Source organism: Schistocerca piceifrons, chromosome X (assembly GCF_021461385.2).
Source record: "Schistocerca piceifrons isolate TAMUIC-IGC-003096 chromosome X, iqSchPice1.1, whole genome shotgun sequence".
NCBI classification, from domain to species: domain Eukaryota; kingdom Metazoa; phylum Arthropoda; class Insecta; order Orthoptera; family Acrididae; genus Schistocerca; species Schistocerca piceifrons.
In genome coordinates, this window is record NC_060149.1 from 126,441,781 (window position 1) to 126,463,728 (window position 21,948).

A 21,948-nucleotide genomic window follows, 5' to 3' on the forward strand; every position below is an offset into this window, starting at 1 on the left:
TTTCCAATAGTCTGGTTTTGTTCTTTCACTACCCTTCTATATACTATCGTATACTTGAGATTTTGTCTATTCGTCTACGTACAGTGCTATAACAGACATAATACAACAGGTTTGTCTGCTTAGCAGGTTCAAGACCTTATGACAATAGACACCCGTGGGTGCAGGCCCAAGGACTACAGATTTCTGCAAACTGAGGATGAGGGTGGGGATGTGACTGAAGGAGTATGCAGACTAGGTGAAAGGGGGAGATTGTTATCCATTGCTCCTGTATCTACTGCAGCATGTTATGGTATTGTATAAGTGAACAACAGTATACAATAAAACGAAAACTGCTTGGAGTCTATTTTGTCTCCCCATAGCTTGTCTGTCATGGTGTTTCATACATACATTAGGGACAAAATAGTCATGTATTACAGGTACTTCATTACACTTTTACACACACACACACACACACACACACACACACACACACACACACACACACACACACACACACACACACGTCCCATACATTTTTTAAAAAATAGAGAGTGATTATAAATAAACTTTTGTTACTTGAGAGAGGCCCCATGAAAAATGAGTGAAACTTTGTGGAAATATTTGTAAGGTCATGCGGAAGAAATAGTAACTAATAAACTGCTGAAAGAAACACACTTAATTTCCACACAAGAGGGTAACATTTGTTAATTGCATTCCATGTTTATGGCTCAGATTATACGTTGCTCAATGTGGCAACCATTTGCATCCCCAAAAGCCTGCAAGTGCACTAGAGATTGCTCTACTGCTGCCACAAACAATGGTGGATCACGGAATGTTCAGCTGCCATGACACAACTCATGCACTACCTGAAGATCGTATGCTGCACCTATCATTCTCAGCAACAGCAACAGAAACTTCAACAACTTGTGGCACAACTGGTTGTTGGCCTCTGACACAATTTCAACTTCCAAATAATGTTCTTCAACCCCGGTGTGCAAAGAGGACCTCTCTGTATTCCTTTAATGTATTGATACTCGCAAAGAGCAGCAGCACTATTGCTGTTATTTTAATGAAACAGCTTCGTGATTAGAGCCCTGCTCATCTTGTCCAGACACATGTTGACTGTTTGCAACTGTAATGCACGCTGATACTTGTGTTCCAACCCTTTGTCACCTTATCAGTACTGGCACTTAACGGCAAGTAATGACACTAACAATACTAACACCACAAATCCTGCAGCGCAAAGTCTGAACAGTGCACAGTCTGAACATCACTCCTAAAAAAGTTGAGTACCCATATGGTAAATAGTTTTTGGTTTCCATTGACTCAAGTAGCAAAAGTTTAATAATACCCACACTGTAAATGGAGGAGGAGTACATGCAGGATACATATGATTTTCATTTGCTAGTTCCGCAGAAGAAAAACCAGTAATATCACTGCCATAACAACTCTATAAAAATGTTTAATTTGTGCAATTTATTATAACACAGACCCTGGGAATAAATACGCATAAAACTGATTTTTTCTTGCCTACTGTGAGGCAAGAATATTCACAGTCAATACACTACAAAATGCGTGCATCATAGAGTGTACAATTGTTCATGATTTCCTAACATGAGATGCAACAAAAGAAATATAGAGCAGTGCATCAGTGGTCCCAGCCTGGCAACCGAGTATTTCAGCATTTCTATAATGTTCCACACAAAAGTAATGAATCAAAAAGAGATCTGTATTACAAATCACATACAATGCATATTTCATTGATATTGACAATTATGAAATAAATTTATTGTAATTAAACATATTCAGTCAAGTTGTCCACAAGCAGACTGGAAATTGCATATTACATCACACAGCACCTACCAAACTGACAAATGATATTAAGAAATATCTAATTAATTAAAATAAATAAAACATGAAAGTTAAAACTTACAACAAAGTGTCTCTCTGTTACAGATGATCACAGAACTACAAAATTAGTCATCAAATAAAAGGCAACATGAAGTTGATACGGATATAAATTCTGGGAAGCATTACCCTATATTCATATACACAAATATACAAAATAATAAATTTTAAAAAAGCTGCCGATATGATTGTTTCTTACTAGTATGGAAAGTAAGTACACTTCTAAAATACAACACAATGTACAATGTTGTCAACATAAAACATATAAATGCTTTTAATAAATACTGCAGTCACTCTTCACAAGTTCTCCATACACTTCATCCAGATCTTAGAGCAGTTAATTTATTTTACACATTTAAGTCAAATGTTTATTATTTACATACAAAAATAAAATATGAAATATCTTACAAGGGATATGAAATTGAAACTTTTTTTCAAATCTGTGGCAAAATTAAAACTTATCTGTCACAATAAAGTATGAGCTCCAGTTAGCAGGAAATCTGCGAATGGAGATCACCAGTCTTTTTTTCTTACAAGATTTGTTACAATGGTGTCCTGAATTTTTCTTTTATTTGCTTATTTATTTATTGTGGAACTTCTCTCTTGTAAACTGTAACAATCCTTTTTTGTTGCTGAGCTGCTTCCAAGAGAGAATTTTATCAAAAGGTCTGCTATAAAAGGCAGTCAGTAACACTTGTAATTTCCAAACACCTGACTAGTAACTGCATTTTGGCTTAAGTGCATTTTCATATTATAACAAGCAGTACACTGCCGGCAAGAAATGATCAAATATCTGATATTTTTGAATCATGTCTGTTGCCCTGTTTTGTGTGTGGTGATGGTAGTCTCACTATAATCTGTGCTGGAGCACTATTTGAATATTTACTCTGGTGTCTTATGTTCCCAGTTTCCTGAGACAATGGCTTTGTTGATGAACACATGGGCTGCACAACACCTATGTGGAAGTTTGCATTATGTGCAAGATGCTGAACAATGTTCTGACACTTCTGCTGTGGTGCTTCATCCACTTGCATTTCATGATATACAGGTAACAAATGCTGGTTGCTATTAATTTGTGCTGTTGTCTTCGGAGCTGAAATATAATGAAACTGACCACTCGATTCACTAGAATACCGAGGCATACCTTGTATTTGACGATGTTCAAAATTTGGAGATGAGCATGACGATGAATTACATGCCTTTTTGTAGTGTTCAGAATTCAATCCTGCACTATCAGCATGAAAAGGGTAGTTTTCAAAATCTACAACGTTTTTACTTGGTGAACTTGCACAGCTTACTGAATGTTCATGTTCTGGCGTTTTTCCGGAAAGACAATGATTCATTAATCTGCTGCAACTTCCTGGAGAGGTTTTACACAGAGAAAGCAGTCTTGCATTTATTTCGGGAAAGGATGGCCTGCGGTTTGGTATTTCATGCCAGCATTCAATCATAAGTGAATATATACTTGACGGACAGTCTTCGGGGCATGGAAGAAGCTGACGAGAACGAATCATGTCTATTACTTCTTGGTTACTGTAACCATAGTATGGCTGCAACAAGAGTAAAACCCTGTTAATACATTAATTTGTGTTACCTATGCATAATTTTTGGATTTTATAAACATCAATTGGAAATATTCAGAAATAGGTTAATGAAGTCAATCACCTGTAGACCATAACTATAAATCTCCCAAAGAACCACACCATAGCTCCATACATCACTTTCAGTCGTGAATTTCCCATAGAGAATAGATTCTGATGGCATCCATCTAACAGGTAGCAGAGATTTTGACTGAACTCTAGAACACACATAATAATTTCATTCTACAATTTAAAAAAGAAATGAAACAAGCATAGCAACAGAATTTATTTTTGCAGTAAAGTATTACAATACTTTCACCTTGCCACAACAGCTTCAATTTCCTGACTGCATGAAAGGCAATAGAGATAGATCCCTGCTCTTGTTAAAAATGGCAATTTGACGCACGCGCCAAGAGAAGCAGCGCCATAGTATAGTATAGCTCGCAAACTTACTTTTTTTGGGGGGGGGGGGGGGGGGGAGAGCACGTAGTTTATGAAGTAAAGCCACCACGGCCGCATTAACCTAACAGAGACGTGCTCCCCGCATTCTGCGCTGTGCGTGATTTTGTCATCACTGCACTGCTCGCCTGTGCTGACACATGGTGTTCCGACTGCTTTGACACACTTATCATTCGATTTCACAAAAACTATTTGGCCCAAAAATTTGATTTTTACACGTCTTCTTGACTGATACCTTTCCCCCGTAAATGACTTAATTTTTTTTCGATGTTCAATGCAGTTATTGTGCAGCATTAAATGTAGTAAACCATTGCACGAAATTTTGGAGAGTTTGCAGAGGTAAAAGTCCATAGCGTTTACTTTCTCTATGGTCGATTTTAGTTGTCACAATGTTGAGAATGAAATGTGGACAAGATACCTAAATTTCAAAATTTACTGTATAACAATATCTCATTTAATTTAAGTACCAGATAGGTGTCGTATGTAATATTGAGAAATATTCTGTCTTTTGTCTGTAATAAAAGTTTTATTTATACCAGAGTCATTTCGCTTTTTTCTAAAAAGTTCTGATCAAAACAAAGTTGACGAAGTACACAAAACTGAATTGTGGATGAAATAAAACAGAAACTAAAATATATCGTCAGTGAGGCGCAGTGCGCAAACAATTTGTTTGTCACAATGGACAGCAAAACATAGATCAGTCGACAAAAACATTGAATATGATGATGTTGCCAAAGCAGCGAAGCAAAGAATTGTGTCAGACAATCAAGTAGCTCGGCAACGTACGAGCCGAAATTCTGCTGTAAATAATACTTTTAATACTGTCGCAAAAGAATATATCTCAATATGAATAGTAAAACAGCGACTGCAGAAGAGAAGATATACAAACAGATTTTATGTGTGCCTTTTCATTGTTTTTAATTGCTGTGAAAAGAAGTATTGGAGGACAAAATTAGAAAAACCGAAAAATTATCATGATTATAATGAAGAGACAAAGCCCTAGAAATTTCAAAAAATTACATTCAAGTGAATAAAATTCATGAAGTAAGACACTTCGATATTGTTTTAAAAACAAGAAAATATGAAGCATCGAACAAGGTTTGAACTCGGAACCTTTCACTTAGCAGTCAAACACCTTAACCATTACGCTAACGTAGCTCGTCATTCAAACAAATACCTGGAGGATTGTAAAATATGACGAAAATACCGACAAACACTGTATACACACTGGTATGACTATGAATTACGTTTTGTCGAAGAACAATAGGAAATAAAAAATTAACGCTGTTCTTTATTGCGAAAAAGCGGTTCGTGAGAATGATACACACACCTTTCCTTGATATTGCCTGTATTAGGAGGCTTATTGCTTGTTTGGTTTAATTAATGAATAGAATATGAAGCAATTGGTATAAAGAATGCTTTTTCCAAACTTTCTATAAAAGAAAGTCTGCTATCAAGACATTGCTTTTGCTCAATTACTTTATTTATGACTGAACGTTTCTAAAACTGAAGACACTCGTCCGTGCTCTGCACTGCAGTCGAGCTCTGGCAACGTCGTTGTCTGTTCATTGGCTGACTGTGTTTTGCACTATAGTAACGTGCTGAATTAGTAAGTCTGCATACCTGTAGTAGTCCGAAGAGTAAACATCCCTTGATAGACCAAAATCAGAAATTTTAACAGTAAGGTTATCTCCAACCAGACAATTTCTAGCAGCTAAGTCTCTGTGAACATAGTGGTGGCTCGATAAGTACTCCATCCCTAATAAAAATGAAAACAAATTGAATAAAACAGTACATAATTTATGAACATAGCATGATTCAAATAATGTCATTTGAACTAGAACATTACTATTTCATTATGACTGCTAACCTGCGCCTATTTGCATTGCAATATGCAAAAAGTCATTCTGGTCCAGAACATGATTATTCCCTTCATCATTAAATGCTGACACATCAGAGCGAGGTGAGTGGCAAATTAGGAATTCATGAAGATCACCCTGTAAAAGTTCAAATAACACCGCTGATAAGAAAACTACCACAAACAAGATAAATTAAAAGAATTTTCTCATAAAAATAATTACAGATACTCAGTTTTAGAAATGCAAGTTCAGTTCATCAATACAGATATGACAACATTAACGTAAAATATTTGTTACATGTTTCCAATATGGTTCCCATGTGCTCTCAAAATGAAATGCTTATGTGAGTTACAGCAATTCAATTCACAATCATTACCACAAGAATAAAATGCCTTACTCAAAACTTATTTTTTCAGTAACTATTTCATATTATTTTTGTTTTAAGTTCATGGTTAACATACAGTGAACAAGATGAAAATACACACACATATATAAAATCAAGTACAAACTGTATATGGGATGTGTTACGCTACTCAGGAAAGTGTTCTCTATATTTAATACCAGCAGTTTCAGAGTTAATATACTGTTCCAACATAATTATATATTTTTTAAACATCCATATGTAACAACGTTATGTAAAAATGTAACTGTTTTTTCGAACAAAGTCTTAAGTCATAAGTAGATACCGGATTTTCATGCACTATGAAATTGAAAAACATGCACGCATTCATGTAGTACATCACTAAACATGAATAATGAGGCAGCAAAAGAATGTATATATGTGATACGAAAATTCAGTTCTATATTTTTATTTTCTTCTAAAACAATACACAATAACCAATTTCTCCAATTTTTTTGACTTAATCACATGTGTTTATCTGATAGAACATTTTTGTGGATAGAAAATAACCTTTCTACTTCACAAGATGTGACAAATGCATACTTAAGTGAAGAAATTTCAGACAGTGTCGGAAGCCATCACTAAACTTTATGATTCGACATCACAAATGTATGAGGTACCCGAATTCATCAGATCCCAGGCAGTACAGAATTCAGCTGCTTTCCTTTGTTAGTGACAATGAAAAGCATTGCATCATCAACCAACTTCGTAATACAAATGCAGTAAGGAAATGGTTTAGTGATGTGTTGTTGCCATATTTTACACGCAGTTCTACAAAGCCATGTCCCGCTCAAAATTGCTAAAACATCTGCAGTACAGACTACTGAGAGACATGCAGGAAGATAGTCAGTGAGGTCCTGGAAGGCACCAAAAGGGATGTGGAGCCATGATGGCTCCTGTGTCATGGGCAGCTGAGCTAGGTTTTTCAGTCAAGGATCCATGGCGCGAACATCCCAAACAAGGTGGTGCCACAGATTCTCAACTGGGTTTAAATCTGGGGAGTTTGATGGCCAGGGGAGTACAGAAAATTCATCACAGTTTGTTTCGAACCACACACATACAGTGCAAGCTGTGTAACACATAGCATTGTCCCACTGTTAGATACTATCATGCCAAGAAAAAATAAACTGCGCATATGGGTGGTCATTGAACTTGATCCCCAAGGATAGATGTGAACTAGTATTGATCCAGTGTGCCTTCCAAAATAACGAGATTATCCAGGGAATGCCACAAAAACATTCCCCACATTATAACACTCCCTCTTCCAGCCGGGATCCTTTCAATGATTTTTAAAGGGTTTTTGCTTTCAGATGTTTATGCTGATGGAGCATAAAACATGATTCATCTGAAAAGGCCACCTATATCCAGCCAGTGAATATCCAGTTGAGGTACTGGCAAGCAAATTCCAGCCTTCGTCACTGATGAACGGCAGTCAGTAGGGGTGCATGAACCAGGTGCCTGCTGTGGAGACCCATATGCAGCAACATTCTCTGAATAGTCATTGAGGAGACACTGTTAGTGGCCCTTTGGTTCACGTGGGCAGCCTGTTGCTCAATCGTTCACATCTATTCGCCTGTACTTATCTCTGCTACCATTGTTCATCCCTGTCACCATGGTCCATGGTGCATCTCAGTTGCCTTGGCACTGGTTTTCAATACTGCCATTTTGCCATGCATGGTATACTTTAGCCATGACAACGTGTGAAAAGTTAACAAACCTGGCCATTTCAGAAATGCTTGCACCCTTGGCCCACACACCAGTCATATTTTCCTTTTCGACATCAGATAAACGGCTCCGTTTCCACATTATGACAACACCTGCACTCTTTTCTGTGACCCCAGAACGTTTTTATATACCCTCCCCTGCTAATGCCACCATCTGCCACCTGTGAGTGGTTAATGCAAGTTGACATTGAACATAGACAGTGGTCACATTAATGTGTAGTGTATGAACTACTTCAGGATTTTACACACCACCAATTACACAAAAACACATTTGGCAGGATTTAGAAGAAAACCCTAGCCCTCCTCAAGGGTTCCCTTCCACCTTTTTAATAAGAGTTTATGCCAGAACGCTCCTGTATCTCCAAGTCATAATGGCCTGCTAAGGCTATGTAAGGCTGGATTGCCCATGATCCCACAGGACCTAACACTGGAACATCCACCTATTTTGTAACTAAACGCTTTACACTGAGGTGGAAAGTAATGGGACAGCAATATGCACTTATACAGATGATGGTAGTATCGTGTACACAAGGTACAAAAGGACAGTGCATGGACAGAGCTGCCATTTGTACACAGGTGATTCATGAGAATAGGTTTCTGAAATGCTTATGACCGAATGACGAGAATCAACAGACTCTGAACGTGGAATGGTAGTTGGAGCTAGATTAACAGCACATTCCATTTTGGAAATTGTTAGGGAATTCAATATTCTGACACCCACAGTGTCAAGAGTCTGCCGAGAATACCAAATTGTAGATACTACCTCTCATCAAGGACAACACAGTAGCTGACACCTTCACTTAACAACTGAGAGCATGGCAGCATCGTCAGATGAGCCCAATTTCAGTTGGTAAAAAGTGATGGTAGGGTTCGAGTGTGAGGCAGACCCTATGATGCCATGGACCCAAGTTCTGAACAAGGCCCTGTGCAAGCTGTCGGTGGTTCCATTATGGTGTGGGCTGTGTTTACATGGAATGGAGTGGGTCCTCTGGTTATATTTGACTATTTGGAGACCATTTGCAGTAATTCATGGATTTTATGTTCCCAGAAAATGATGGAATTTTTGTGGATGACATTGTGTCACATAACTGGGCTACAGTTGTTTGCAATTGGCTTGAAGAACATTCTGGACAATTCGAGTGAATGATCTGGCCACCGACATCACCTGACATCAACCCTGTGGAACATTTATGGGACATAATCAAGAGGTCAGTTAATGCACAAAATCCTGCTGTAACAGCACTTTTGTAAATACCAATGGTTATATAAGCAGCATGGCTCTACATTTCTGCAGGGGCTTCCAACGACATGTTGAGTTGATGCCACACTGATTACTGCACTACAACAGGCAAAAGGAGGTCCGAACCAATGTTAAGAGGTACCTCATGACTTTCGATGATGATGATGATGATGATGATGATGATTTTTTTGAGGTGAGTGGCACTCAACATCATGGTCATCAGTGCCCTAATGAAAACTCAGCATGACAATCTCATAGGTAAGGAGGAAGACTGTCCACACAAGTGGCACAGTTTATAATGTATTAAAGAATGCCTCCCTTCTCCACCAATTTAGGGATTAGGCCCGACAGTTCACAAAATTTCACCATTCTTGTAAAACTGGAATCAATAGTGGGGAGGATGGTGGGCAGATCTCCATAAAGACTGAGGGCTGCCCTAATATCAATATACAGGACACATGTTGCCAAAATACGCTGAACTGAAAGTGGTACACCACAAACTTAACAGTGTGGTGGATCCTCCTGCTGGAGAAGGAAGCCATGTGTTAAAGGGATATGTCTGATGTGCAGCCTGGTAAGCAGAACCTCCTTCCAATGGTGAGGCTGACATGATGTCAGCCATGCCTGTGTGGTCGATTTGAGCAACCGCTGTTTGTTTCCTGTCACCTGCAACCATTACGTCTCGCACTGTTGCATAATGTGTCTGTCAGAAAATGAGATGATAGTGTGCAAAGGAATGGGACATTGATGGACAGCACCATGCCGACATGCTTCCTTGGCTGCTTTGTCAGCCACAATATTTACCTGTATCCCGATGTGATCAAAAGATCACCTCCTTGCCACGGTGTTACAACTGCTCGAAGGAGATATGGATGAGCTGAATCAACTGGTCTACTGGATACATTTGGTAAAGTGCTTGTAGTGCACTAAGTGAATTGGAACAGACAAGAAACCTTGTATGGTGATGTCTGTGAATCCTCTCCAGTGCCATCAGAATGCTATATAGCTCCACATCATAATTTATTAACTGTTCTGGAAGATGCACTTTGCAGGGAAAACAGCGGAACAACTGAGGACATTCTCTTGCTGGGATTCATCTGTATAAACTACAATAAAACTGTGGTACATACTTAAAATGGAAGAAAACAAAGCTGTAAAAATGTAAGCTGGAGTACAGGTCGAAGACACCAATGCGGTAACATGTTCCATCCCTGGTTCTGTATTTGGAGGTCTGACAGATCTAGATCTTTGAGACAGTCAGTAGCACATATTCCGAATGGCTTGGTTGCATGAAGCTAATTTCTCAACAGCCATTCAAAGTTGGGTTGGATCACTACACTAAATGCCAATGGCTGAGGTGACACTGAGATTTTCAGTGTCTGTTGAGCAAAACAGATACACTGACAAATTTAGAGTGATGGTTCATCAGCCTCTAAACACAGACTCTGAAATGGGCTAGTCCAACAGACTCCAGTCGAAATGTGAATGCCCTCATGGTGGACAGCATCTATCATCTTGAGGTAGGAAATATGGGCTGATGTGTACACCATGCTGCCATAATCTAAACATGATTGAACAAATGCCCTAAAAAACTACAGGAGGCGCGACCTGTCAGCTCCCCATGTTTTTTCACGAAGACATTTCAAAATATTCAATGACTGGAAGCCCTTTGTCCATAGTACGTCTTTCAGGTGTGGGAACGACGTTAATTGGAAATCAAATAATAAACCCAAGAAGGGCACAGTTTCTTGAAAACGTCAAATTTGTCCCCCATTGTGAGCACTGTTGATCAAAGCTTCGATGAGCACAGTTAAAATTAACACATTTAGTCTTCTCTAGCACAACCAAAAATCAGTTGTTCTGGCCCAGGTTTCCAGCCTCCTAATGGTCAGCTGCAGCTGCCTCATTGTCACTATAAGATCGGAGAAAGAATAGAAGATTGTGAAGTCATCCACAAACAAAGAACATTTAACAGGGCTCCTGACTGTGGAGTGAATGTCACTGACAGCAATGGCAAACAACGAACCACTGAGTACACTGCCTTGGGGGACGCCATTCTCTTGAACATAGCAGTCAGACAAGGCATCGCCGACATGATGTTGAAAACATCATTCCTTGAGAAAGGACTGGTTAAGAAGTGGCAGACATCCACATAGTTCCCATACATGAAGTTGGCAAAGGATGCTGTACCTCCAAGTAGTGTTGCATGCTTCTTCAAGGTCAAAAAACACACAAACCACATGGTTTCGGTGTAAGAAGGACTCCAGTATCACTGCATATAGTGGACTTAAGTCATCAAGGGTGGAATGGTGGTGCCTGAAAGTGCACTGGGAGCGGCTCAGGTGATCTTGGGATTCAAGTAGCCAGACGAGGTGGCAGTTGACCATGCATTTAAGAGTTTTACCTGTACACCTGGTAAGGGCTACACTCCGGTGACTGTTAAGGGCGCTACAGTCCTTGTCTGGTTTCCAGAATGGAATTAATATTGTCTCCTTCCAAGTCATGGAGTACTGTCCATCAAACCAGATCTGATTGAAACAAGACAGGAGCTGTCCTTTCACTTCAGGGTGCAGATGACGAATCATGGGCATAACGGATCTCATCAGATTCTGGAGCAGTGTTTCTGGTTGCAGACAGAGCTGATTCCAGTTCTCACATGGAGAACTGAAAGTTGCACACTTCCTCAATACGCAAGAAGAAATGGAGCTTCCTCATCTCCACATTCATACGGAACACCTGAAAAGCAGGAGCTTGTCTGGCTGACACAGTGACAGTTAAAAAAGTGTTCAGCTAAAACCTGAGCCATATCTTCTGGAGCATCCACCAAAACCCCATTTACTGACATGGCTATAAGGGGACGTGTACTGCCCTTGCCTGAAATCCACCTTGTTGACTCCCAAACTTGCACAATGGAAGTGGACCAATTAATGGAAGCTGTCAATTTCTTTCAGGAAGCCCTTTTTCATTCTTTTATCACTTGCCTCCCATGTGCTCTTGCAGATTTGAAGGCATTACGGTTTCCTATAGTTGGATGGTGTTTGATGTTCACAGAGCTGTTTGTCTTGATCTGATTTCTGAGCAACAGCTGTCGTTCCACTAAGATCCAAGCTGTTGTATGAGGTGGTTATTAGATTGGGGGATGGACTCTGTGGTGGCCAACTGGATCTCACAACTGATATGGGTCACCATCTCTGTACAAAACCCTTTTGCTCAAAAATAGCCTGCTGACTAAACTGCAACCAGTTTGCCCTTTGAAATCATCCGTCTTTGTGGTCTTCTGACAGCCACTGTCCAAGAGGGGATGAAAACAAAGAAAAAGACACTGTAGCTGTGGAAACGTGTCAACTCATGCCCATTCAAAAAGCAGATATTCTCAGAATGGATGAGTCACTCGATCATTCAATCCCTGGAGCAAGTGGCAGCTGAGCCCCACAGCACATTGTGTGCACTGAAGTGCCCCACAAGGAGGAATGGGCGTGGCAGTGTCCGGAAGAGTTCTGTCAGTACGTCTGCATCTAAAGCATCATGAGGTGGAAGATATAAAGAACACACTGTGATGTTAAGTGGTGCTACAACTTTCATGGTAATTGCTTGTATGGCCACTGTAAAAGTGAAGGGAGAGGAACAGCATCTGTCATCAATGAAAACAGCCCTCCAACTTTACCCTCATCTCCAGTAATATCATCCTTCCTGTAAGGGTGGTAACCCTGTATGCAGGTGGGTCAGTGACTTTCAAATAAGTCTCTTGAAAGCAGATGCAGAACAGTTTCTTCTGGAACAGGAGCTGTAATTCTTCCAAATGTGATCGGTATCCATTTAAATTACACCGCAACACAGTAGTCCCTGTGGGAGTCATTGATTGCAGATGGTTGGTCTTGTCTGTCTCACTTGGAGGCAGTGATTTACTGTGGAGGTCAGGGGAACGTTGGCCGATTCCTGATTCCTTCGATCGGAAGTCCATATCCTCAAGAGCATAGACCCCATCTGAAGGGGAGAGAGCTCACTGATATGAAAATTTAACTGCCTCCTTCTTTGACTTAGAACTAGTTTTTGAAGGACTTTTTCCTTACTTACGGTGGGAGTTGGTTGCTTCGGTTGAAGGAACAGCTTAGCAGGCTTCTGATGGTGGGCAGTGGTATAAGGGTTAGGTGGTAAACCCATTGCCGACGGCTTCCCAATGATTTCTGGTTCAAGTGTAGCGTCTCCCCCACAGGCACACCAACAAGTTTATGTGCTCATACTTGAATCTGCGGTCTGATTTGTGTGGAGGCACTTGGCAATTGGTTTCTTACGAGCTGATTCAAAAGAAGTAGCACAAACTGGAGGTTGCATAGCTTTGAAAGCTTTTTTAGTTTCACCATAGGGTATGGGTGTCTCGACTTTCAGCTCCTGAATTTCCCTTTCCTTATTGTAAACCTCACACTTCCTGTTCCACACTGGGTGATCCCCGGAGCACTTTATACATTCCAGAGGAAATGTACAAAATTTTCCTGATTCATGAGCTGAGGCTCCACAATTGCCACACCTAGCACTCCCATTACATCCCATATTGGTATGGCCAAATCTTTAACATCTGAAGCATCACATTGTGTTATGAACAAATGGGCGAACGTTAAGAAAAATATAGCCTGCAAGGATGTGTTCAGGTAATTTTGGAGTACTAAACATTGGAATAAATCTTGCAGGTTTTTCCAATGTGCGACTGACTCTTCTCATACAGTTCTGCACTTCCGTGATGCTCATATTTTTCCATTTTTCACGAACTCCACAGGGTCCTTCACCATTATATTGAAGCAGGTAACTATGCCCTTACTAAAGTTAAGGGCGTTATGCAACTCAGCCTCGACTGGGTAGTCACATAAGGCCTTACACCCCAGAGGCTTAGATACTTGGCTTGAATTAGCACTTTCAACTAGAAGTGCTCCATTACGAAGTCGTTTGACACTTTTTAGGGACCCAGCAATACCCTCCAATATCTTGTGAACATAGAAAGAGGAGATCTTCTCAAAGGTTCCCCCTGTTCTCTTGATTAGAATGAAAGTGTTATGGCATACTAATACCCTCTTACTATGATTCTGAGACTACTTCTAAGGAGGACTGACCAGTGGAGTTCTCTTTTATGAGTATGTGTAGGTACTACCTGATGGTACAATTATAGTCAGGAGTAGTAGTTTGATGAGACCATTCCATACGGATCCCGTAAGATGCTAGGGAACAACTGTTGACCCATGCAGAGTGCTGCATGCCTGAGTAAGCCTTGTACAACTGGGAGAGGCAGGTTCCCCAGAGGTTGCCTGCTAGAGACTTTTAGCTCAAAAGCCATTCACCTCAACAGCATGTAGCATACCTTGTGGTCAAGGTTTTTTTTATAGAGGTGTGTACCTTCCTCATGGTACAGGTGGTGAAGCCAAGGCCCCTTCTCCTAAACACATTACATTCCACCGCCGCACCCCACGGTGGTCACTAAAGCATACCCAGAGCTTATGGTAACAGAGGACTGGTGGTGCTTACCAGTCCCCAGATCAGGAACCCGGGGTTGCCAAGCCTATACCCAGTAATCAAATGCTGAGCTCCTGGGGCCCTCATGACTTTTGTTACCTCAGTGTGTATCACTACTGGAACCCCTCTTGGGCAAATTCAGTCACATCATCGGGAAGTTTGAGGACTCCATAGGTCACCTGAAAACATATTACAACCACTGGATCTCTATGTTAGTTTCAATGTAGTATCTTTGTTTACAAAAGTCCTTTATAAGTCTCCTTGGAACTCACTGGCAGCCCATCTGAGGAGGAAATTATGGCACTGTTCAAACATGTGCTTAACTTAACATACTTCGTACCCAACAACCAGTACTTCCGGTGAGTACGTGGGCTTCCGTTGGGACACCCTCTGTCTCCTGAGAATGCCAACTATTTTATGGAGGACTCAAAAGTAAAATCACTACAGCTGACAGCCCGAAAACCTTTCTGCTTTTGGCAGTACACCAACAACTCATACATGATGCGACCTTTTGGAGCCAAAGGGCCATCGATGTTTCTGAAGCATTTCATTTTGCACTGTCCAAATGTTCTAGTTACAATACAGGTGGAAAAATGTTGTGTATTACCCTTTCTGGATATTTATGTACAAAGTAAGCCAAATGAAACACTGGCACAAAGCATGTACTAAAAGGCCAGTTCACACTGATGTATATTTGCAGGCTATAAGTTCTCACGACACTGAACAGCATGGCAGCAAGCTGTGAAACCTACTTCAGTGAGTCTGCAACCTTTCCCTTCCTGCCTGCGACATGAGTTTCAACATCCAATGACAGTTTTCTGACAGGATGGCTGTTCAGACTAGCCCAGGGAACAAAATCGAGCAATGGAAGCATCCATAATCACAGCCTTCTTACTACACTTCAGCAGTAAATTTTCAAGAATTGTAAGAATCCTCAATAGAAACAACATTAAATGTTTGTTTTTCCCATCTGTGAAACCAAGAAACTTACTGGTGGTGACGGTGGTGGTGGTGGTGGTGGTGGTGGTGTGCCTGACGTTAGGTAATCCAGTTTCATTCATGTTTTATGAGTGAAATATGAAGTAAACATGACCCCACGGGTAGTTCACATAATAATAGTTTTATGGCAATTTGTGCAATACGGTGCCTGATTAATACCCTGTTGTGATACCATACCATGAAAGCATTTTAAGGAGCATGCTTAACTACCTGTGTATTATTGCCTATCAAGCAGTTTTGTGAAAGGTGGCATTCGTGATTTCACAATCACGAATGGGCCATTAAATGCAAGCTTCTAGGGGTTCTTCACTACAGTCATCAAACATGCATAAAAAATGTTGAGATGCAATTCATACGAGATGTCAACATGCTACTAATTAAATTCCATTGCCTACATCTGCAACTTAACTACAGATGGTTGTGCATATGATAATTACAATAGTAGACGACAAGCAATCAAATCTCTCTTTTTGGAAATGGTATGGAAAACCACAGACAAATATGGAGGACTTGTACTCTGCAGCTTTGGCTGTTACTGAGAAATTTATGACTGACGTGCAGTAGAAGTGCCTATCCATTCATTAATTTTGTGACTGGAATCCCACAGTGTTGTCAACATTTACATCTATCAGCTGATCAAAGACTGCAGATCCATCTGTTTATAGTTTAGGCAGTACGTATGGTAATCTGACTTTCAGAGAAATCATAGCCTCACATCTCAACAATGATACAGCATTCCAAATGTATCAATGTTTTGTACTGTCTTTTCTACATGAAGTATGACTAAAGGGGCACTCTAAAATACATTACTGCTAGTAGTCTCAGTTTTTCTAAGAAAATGGGTTCCAGTTGATTGTACATAGGAGTTTGACCAACACTGAAATTGCTCAAGTTATCACACAATTTTAAGTAATAATGCCACTACTCGTTCCTGCTGTCTCTTAAGGACCACTCTTCTCTTCTGCATCTACTGTAAGTCATATCTGAAAATGAAATCACAATGGAATTTTGAACTGCAACCACTTTCAACTCAAATATGACTAAAAACACCACGAATTTTGCTCCAAACACTATTTACTGAAGTACTTGAACTTTTTCTTGAAAATATTTCATATCATTCTCAAATTGGTATGCAACATCATCATGAGCATTCATCATCAGTCAATTGCAGCTTGTCATGTTGACACAACAAAGCACACATGGGCTTAAATGTGTTGCTGAATAGATCGGCAAAAAAGAAACAAATACACATGCTCCTTCAGCATGTCCATACCATCTACTGACTAACACTTTAACTGCAGTCTGTGATGAGAATTAATTTCAGTTGTGCTAGAAACATAAGAACATGAAATAATATAGGCAGGGTTTACTTTTTTCTGACTACTGATACAATCCCGTTCCTAGCAGTGTCAAATATACTATTTTTTTCCATGTTCAGAAAGTTTTACATTTAAAAAAATTATGATAGGTAAAATTAATGCATTTCTTGTTCTTCAGATATACAGTACATTCCATCTGAAGACTCTGCACACACAAAGCAAAACCAGTTTTTATAAGTGGCACAAAATACAAACAATATATTTAATTTATAACTCAATCACTCACCTGTGTCATGTACTCAAACAACATACATAGTGGTTCGCCCCTCATAACAACTCCAAGTAGACATACAATATTGGAATGCCGTAGATCAGTCATTAGTTCCACCTCTCTTCTAAAGTCTGCCTGTGTCTTTGGAGTAGCATTTTCCTTCAGAGTTTTTATTGCGACAAGCAAAGGTGTATCACCAGTATCACCGGTTGTCACCTCCCCTTTATAAACTTTCCCTGAAAAATTAAAGCTTGCTCCAGACAAATCTACTTTTGAATATGAAACATCTTAGCCTACAGAGAAGAAACAAATTAAACATAAGACATTATGTATTGTTTGACAAATGAGGATTCAACTTCCTTCAAGCATATAAGATCGGATACATTTAGTTCAGTCAATTTTGAATAATGTTTCTACATGAGATTTCTCCATTTGGTTTCTTACACTGCAATTAAGTCAAGTCAGATAAGTGAACATCAAGTATATAGTGTCTCAGTGTGCAAATTAACACATGTAGAGTACTGTTTATTCAAGACCTCAAACAGGTTAAGTTTTGCACAGTTATGTAAAAAATATCATCATCAAAATTATATAAAAGGCCCAACTGTTATAACAAACATCTCAACTGAGTTCATGAAAGCAATACATGTTATGCTGTTATTGTTGAGTCAATTTTATGGCAGAAAATATTATCAGATAACAGTTCCTAAACAACTGAGAAATGCGAGAAATCTAAACTTTTCATAACTTGCTCCTTAAACCACAGCAACTCATTCAGCAGTATATAACTGTATGGTGATTTAGGGATTTATGGCACACATGGTCTCTGGTTGGAGTAAGAATGACAAGTGCAGCTAGAGTTGTAATCTCCCACATGTCCTGTAAGGAATGACAAAAATTCACTATGATTGCTATACAAGTTAAAACAGGAAATCCAAATGTGAGGGCTTAAAAAATTTGCTTCCATGTTTGTTATCATTGTACGTAAACATGATGTTTTTGTGTATACAGTATTTCCAACACAGAAATATACAGGGTGGCGAAAAAATGCACTCGGCGATGAGTTTGCGATTTCTCATGCTAATTCAAGACAAAAGTATATCTGGCAAAACCTAGTCTTGCCAATAAGTTTAATAGATATTGATTTAAAAAACAAGGCTCTGGCAACACTAACTGCATGCAGTGTGGCCAGAACAGGTAGCATGAACTCTGCCCTGCTCAGTGAGATAAGACAATGATGTGGGGAATGGATATGCAGGCTCGTCAAGTTTGTGAAAAACAATTTTTTTTTTTTTGGTTAAAGCATCAAACTGTATCCAATTTAAACACCCACAATGCAGTATCTTGTGTATTTCTTTCTGTTCCTGTTAACTTCATTTAAAGATTAAGATATAACGTGCACTTCTTACAGACATAAACAACCACTTTGTTCTGTCCATGACACAAAGCCAATAGAAAATAACAGTGGAAACAGTAACATCGCCTGTATGCAATAAGGTACAAAAAATATGACAGAAAGGCTAAATTAGACTGCACATTCCCGATAATTCAGTACTATACGTTTGACATCCAGGCTTATTTTTACACTGCCAGTACTGACGCACACGAGCAACATTCACTTTATAGAAGATGCTCAATGCGGCCACCTTGCAATTGCAAACACTTTGCCCCTTCCTGCATCATACTTGGCTAGATCCTATGCACCACACTTGCATCCACCATTGCCAAAGTGACGTGCATGCAAGTTATGTTGTGTACATCCATGGGTGGAGTACTATCATCCATGGGTGGAGTACTATAAACCTGTCCCTTTAAATGTCTCCACAAATAAGAATATAGTGGATTAAGGTGCAGGGAACATGGAGGCCAGAACATTTGACCTACATGACCAATCTATTTCCCTCAAAATGCTTCATTTAAATAGTTAGGCACATTCATTCCAAAGTGTGGAGGTGCACCATCACGCTGAAATCATAAGTGTCATTGAATATCAAGTTCAACATTTTCTAATGTCTCAGGCAATGAAACATACAATACAGGGGCCCACTGAATCTGTCTGGCAATAGGTAAGGGGCCAAAAACACTCCGCCCACGATTTCAGCCCAAAGGTTTATGACAAAGCATGGCTGCAAGTCATGTTCATGGGTGACATGTGTTGTGTACTGACCAATAATGGCTATTGTAGAGGTTGAAAATACCTTCATGAGTGAAGCTAGATTCATCATTATATATCATGTTACTTACAAAATTTGTATTATCTTCCACTTGGTGCACAAGCCATCCACAAAACTGTACTCATTGAAAGTGGTCTTCTGGCTGCTGGTGTTGAGTTAATGTGTAATGATATGGATGCAGTTTTTCATTGTGCAACACAGCAACAACCAGTCTTCGATATATCTGTAACTACCCTCTAATACCATGGGTACTTCGCCAAGATGATTGGTGAAAGGTTACAAGAATCGCGTCATCTGTTTGTGGAGTATGTCTAGTCCTTGGATGACCTCTGTCCATTACTTGCGGACAAAGATTACCAGTTTCCCAAAGGCATTGCTTCAGGTGATGAAAAACATCCTTATTGGGATGGCACCTTTGAGGGTACTGCACAGCAGAGATAAGAAACGCGCTCCGTGAACTCGCTTTAAACTTGCCACTGGGTCCTCTGACATCACCTCCAAACTCATCATCTCCGTGTGCTCAGAGACTGGACTCTCAAGTCTCCATAGCAGCCCCTGTAACCAACAACATGCCACTTAAGTCTGTTGTCGGGTACAGCTATACTCTGCCACCACGGAAAGGAGAGCCTGTACACAAGTTCGCGAGTATAACCAACGACTCACAGCGCTGCAGCTAATCGCACATGGGATGACGACTATCTGAAGTCCCTCGTCACGGTTTTCTGCCTGTATGTGAAGAATAATCTCAGAAGCTATTGTAGGGATTTTGATACTGTTTCACTGACAGATAGACTGATGCACGATGACAATTTGTGTACATAATATATTACCACCAAATCTGACATGTCATCCAGCCATAGATAACCAGCATGAATTTGGGGGGGGGGGGGGGGTCACTGGTTACTTACTGATACTGATCTGTTCACGCAATCGCGAACACACACACTCACTCTCACTCTCTCTCAACAAATTATCGAGTCCAAGACAACAGTACAAGAATATGAAGATGTGGAGATGTTTCTAGGAAACTGCTGGAAAGGATCATTAAATTTAAATAACATAATGTCATAATGTTAACTTTAATATCTGTATAGTATCACCATAAATTAATCTCTGTCAAAATTATTTAACAAATCACTTTTCAGAATGAGATTTTCACTCCGCAGCGGAGTGTGCACTGATATGAAACTTCCTGGCAGATTAAAACTGTGAGCCGGACCGAGACTCGAACTCGGGACCTTTGCCTTTCGCGGGCAAGTGCTCTACCAGCTGAGCTATCCAAGCACAACTCACGCCCAGTCCTCACAGCCTTACTTCTGCCAGTATGGGGTAACTCCACAATATCCTTACTTCCAAGAGTGCTAGTTCTGCAAGGTTCACAGGAGAGCTTCTGTGAAGTTTGGAAGGTAGGAGACGATATACTGGCAGGAGTAAAGCTGTGAGGACAGGGTGTGAGTCGTGCTTGGGTAGCTCAGTTTGTAGAGCACTTGCCTATGAAAGGCAAAGGTCCTGAGTTCAAGTTTTGGTCTGCCACACAGTTTTAATCTGCCAGGAAGTTTCAGATCACTTTAACTTTGAAAAAGTAAAACGTCATCCACAACATTAGGGTTCAGATGACTGCGATGTTCAGTAACAACCCAGCGTGGAGCACTGAAGTTCGTCTCACTAGATCCTCTTGAGGCTGGAATACCTAGTATGCTCTTAACCAGAGAGAGTACCTAGAGACAGAATTGTTGTGTCATGTTCTTTCCACCATCCAACAATATCAGTTTCCACCTCTGCATGTTTTTCAGTAGCAGTGAGTGGGAGGTACAACAATACTTCGTGATGTTTGTCTGATGGTCCAGACTTCTTGCACACCTCTGGAACTTCAACAGCTGTCGCAATTCTGATGGCCCTGGCGCTCTTTCGTGAGAACCACGATTAACTAGAAAAAATGGATGTCGCAATTTGTAGCAACATTCACTCACAATCATGTTGCATGAGCAAAGAATATTAATGTCTACAGTCATTACAGACATGCAGCTTTACTGTATGATTAAATGATGATGGCGTCCTCTTGGGTAAAATATTCCGGAGGTAAAATAGTCCCCCATTCGGATCTCCGGGCGGGGACTACTCAGGAGGACGTCGTTATCAGGAGAAAGAAAACTGGCGTTCTACGGATCGGAGCGTGGAATGTCAGATCCCTTAATCGGGTAGGTAGGTTAGAAAATTTAAAAAGGGAAATGGATAGGTTAAAGTTAGATATAGTGGGAATTAGTGAAGTTCGTTGGCAGGAGGAACAAGACTTTTGGTCAGGTGATTACAGGGTTATAAATACAAAATCAAATAGGGGTAATGCAGGAGTAGGTTTAATAATGAATAAAAAAATAGGAGTGCGGGTTAGCTACTACAAACAGCATAGTGAACGCATTATTGTGGCCAAGATAGACACAAAGCCCATGCCTACTACAGTAGTACAAGTTTATATGCCAACTAGCTCTGCAGATGATGAAGAAATAGATGAAATGTATGACGAAATAAAAGAAATTATT

At 40.1% G+C, this 21,948-nt stretch overlaps 1 protein-coding gene across 1 annotated transcript in view; it reads right to left on the reverse strand.

Moving 5' to 3' along the window:
* Positions 1-1,687: 1,687 nt before the first annotated feature.
* LOC124721504 (tyrosine-protein kinase transmembrane receptor Ror-like) overlaps positions 1,688-21,948 on the reverse strand; it is a 132,274-nt gene continuing 112,013 nt past the window's right edge. The window contains exons 8-12 of the mRNA XM_047246520.1: positions 17,253-17,473; positions 5,797-5,923; positions 5,550-5,685; positions 3,553-3,685; positions 1,688-3,437 (exon numbers count right to left, since the gene is read on the reverse strand). Of these exons, the coding sequence (XP_047102476.1) occupies positions 2,673-3,437; positions 3,553-3,685; positions 5,550-5,685; positions 5,797-5,923; positions 17,253-17,473 (1,382 nt within the window). The 3' untranslated portion in view covers positions 1,688-2,672. The remainder of the gene's footprint in view (positions 3,438-3,552; positions 3,686-5,549; positions 5,686-5,796; positions 5,924-17,252; positions 17,474-21,948) is intronic.